The sequence below is a fragment of the Nestor notabilis genome, unplaced genomic scaffold (assembly GCF_000696875.1).
Source record: "Nestor notabilis isolate BGI_N333 unplaced genomic scaffold, ASM69687v1 scaffold26771, whole genome shotgun sequence".
Taxonomy (NCBI): Eukaryota; Metazoa; Chordata; class Aves; order Psittaciformes; family Psittacidae; genus Nestor; species Nestor notabilis.
Window position 1 is genome coordinate 3,965 of NW_009913846.1, and position 2,890 is coordinate 6,854.

At 55.5% G+C, this 2,890-nt stretch overlaps 1 protein-coding gene across 1 annotated transcript in view; it reads right to left on the reverse strand.

Annotated features, from left to right (window-relative positions):
* The window catches only part of TMCO6 (transmembrane and coiled-coil domains 6), a 6,047-nt gene extending 3,213 nt beyond the window's left edge, over window positions 1-2,834 (reverse strand). The window contains exons 1-5 of the mRNA XM_010023388.1: window positions 2,733-2,834; window positions 2,452-2,561; window positions 2,126-2,309; window positions 655-759; window positions 360-445 (exon numbers count right to left, since the gene is read on the reverse strand). Of these exons, the coding sequence (XP_010021690.1) occupies window positions 360-445; window positions 655-759; window positions 2,126-2,309; window positions 2,452-2,561; window positions 2,733-2,834 (587 nt within the window). The remainder of the gene's footprint in view (window positions 1-359; window positions 446-654; window positions 760-2,125; window positions 2,310-2,451; window positions 2,562-2,732) is intronic.
* Window positions 2,835-2,890: the final 56 nt, after the last annotated feature.

Genomic DNA, 2,890 nt, shown 5'->3' on the forward strand with positions numbered 1-2,890 from the left:
AGGCCCAGCACAAGCTCTCCCTGTCCATGGCAGGGGCTGGGGGCACATTTTTGGCAGTGGGGGCTGTCAAGCTGGTCTTTTCTTTTGCAGGAGGAACACAGCCCGAATTTCCCTGCGAGCCTGCCCTGCTCCACACTGTCCTTTACTGAAATATCAGAGCTGTCTGCTCAGATGAGGCTAAGGGAAAAGAGTCAAGCCCCACACCCTGATCTGCAACAAAACCTCCATAGTTCTAGTAGGGTTCTGCTCTGAACTATTAATTTCACTGGGATGGGAAGGGAGTCGTCATCCCCGACACACAAATATCACACTGAGCCCCAGGGCCCATCCTGATGCAGGGTTACAAAGCTTGGACTCACGGAATGATCTCTGTGGGGGCTTCCTTGGCTTGGAGGAGCTGCGAGAGGACGTAGCCCAGCCCTTCCAGCACAGCCTCGTGCGGGGACTGCAATCAGAGAGAGCAAAGCTAATCCTGCATGACAGAGCCAGGGATCCCAGCTGCTGTGCTGGTGGGAACAAGATATCCCTTTGGAACACCCAAGCAAGCAGCTGAGCAACACAGCTCAGTACTGTCAGCCAACACCTGAAGGCCATGAGAAAAGGACCGTTCTGGGGCAGGGCAGGGGAAGAATGTGGCTGAGCTATTTCACCCACCTGGATGCAGGATGCCAGCACTGGAATGATGCCCTGAGGCAGAAGCCGCTTCCTCACAGCTTCGCTTTCTACTACCAGGTTTCCCAGTGTGTACAAACACAGCTCCTGAAACACACCAAAGAGCAGGTCACCCCCTCCACATCCCCAGCGGGACCCTGGCCAGCCTGGGCAGCCAGCAAGCAGCTGCTCCATCCCTGGCAGTGTTCGAGGCCAGGTTGAACACAGGGGCTTGGAGCAACCTGCTCTAGTGGAAGGTGTCTCTGCCCATGGCAGGGGTTGGAACCCTCAACTGACTTCCATCTGGTATTTATGCTTTACCCATACACAGACACCAGGGTACCTCCTGTCCAGGCCCACAGGCCAGACCACATGTCTAACGATGAAGCCAAAGTGCCACACCACAATCCCTGCTTTCCCAAATGGAGTTTGGAGCTGAAGAGGAACAACCCATTGCAAATAGGGCAAACCACTGGATCCCAGGCTGTGGCAGGAGGATTTGCCTGGCCTGGGTAAGACCGGAGAGCATTTAGGAGCAGCCTGCAGCTACCTGGAACACAACGGAACCAAACTCCTCTTGGTGTTGGGACAGGTGTCGTGGTTCAAGCCCAGCTGGCAACTTGGAACCACGCAGCTGCTCGCTCACTACCCCCCCTCCACCGCCTTCCTTTCTCCCCCGGTTCTGTGTTCAAGCCCAGCGGGCAACTTGGAACCACGCAGCTGCTCGCTCACTACCCCCCCTCCACCGCCTTCCTTTCTCCCCCGGCTCCCGGAGGGATGGGGCGGAGAATCAGAGGAATGTAACTCCCACGGGTTGAGATAACAGCTCTCCAGGAACTAAGGTATAATACAACCCACTACTGCTACCAATAATAATGATAAGAGGAATAACAAGGGGAGAGGACACAACCGCTCACCACCCGCAGACCGATACCCAGCCCGACCCGAGCAGCGATCTGGGCCTTCCGGGTGACTCCCCCCAGTTTATATACTGGGCATGACGTGCTGTGGTATGGAATACCCCTTTGGCCAGTTTGGGGCAGTTTTCCTGTCTCTGCTTCCTCCCAGCTTCCCCTCCTCCCTGGCAGAGCATGAGACTCAGAAAGTCCTTGGTCAGAGTAAACATTACTGAGCAACAACTAAAACCATCGGTGTTATCAGCATTGTTCCCAGACTGAAAGTCAAAAAACACAGCACTGCACCAGCTACTAAGAAGGAGAAAAAATGACTGCTGTAGCTGAACCCAGGACAACAGGGCACAGTGAAGTGGGTCTGCATATGTTCAAGACTTGGCCAGATGCTGGGCTTAGCACTGGAGACAAGGGGAAGGTTGGACTAGAGACTTCCAGAGGGCCCCTTCCCAGCAGCACTCCTCTGTGAGCCACGTTAGGCTAAGGCTGGTCAAGAGAGGTCAACACTTAACTGCTATCAAAGGGTTATCAGGTGCCGCAGCCCAGACAAACACGGACCTTACCGTGAACTCAATACTGTGTCCAGAGAGGTAGGTGAGGAGGTAGGAGGTCACTGGCAGACATGCCTCAGCCACAGCAGGGTCACTGGAGTGGGACAGCTCGTGGAGACAGCGGCCTGCCTGCATCTGCACGTCAGCCAGGCTGCTGGTGAAGAACCCGATGAGCGTTCGGATGCTGCCGTCCAGCCTGGTGGAACCCAAAAGGTGCTGTCACCTCCTGCCCTCCCAGCCTCAGCCACACACCAGCTCACCCACACAGCGACTGGGCCAAAGGGCCACTCCGGACATGCCCAAGGTAACAGCCATGCAGTGCCAAGACCTGAGCTGACCTGACAAACTTCTGCTGAGTCTCCTTGTTCCGCAGAGCCCAGCAGAGGCGGCCGAGGGATCTTTTCCTGTCCTCAGAACCCTTCTGTACACTCCTGAGCAGCTCAAGAACCTGTCCAAGAATTGAAAGATGGGTGAACTTCCAGCAGTGCCAGGGTTAAGATTTCATCCCACTCATCCTGGGGGCAAAGAAACACAGGGCAAAAAGAGATGGTCACAAAGAACCTTAATGTTTCTGTGTCTGGCAGTGACTCGGAAAACACTCCCAAACCCATTTCCACACAGGCTCCTCAGCATGCCTGGAGGTTGGGAAGATCCCAGGGAACCCCAGCATCACAGAGAACATCACGTTCTTCACCTCATACTCCGAGAGAGGGTGCGGCATAATGCCTGCTCCATCCTGTCCACCCTCCTCTGCAGTGGTGTCCTCCCGCAGGAGCC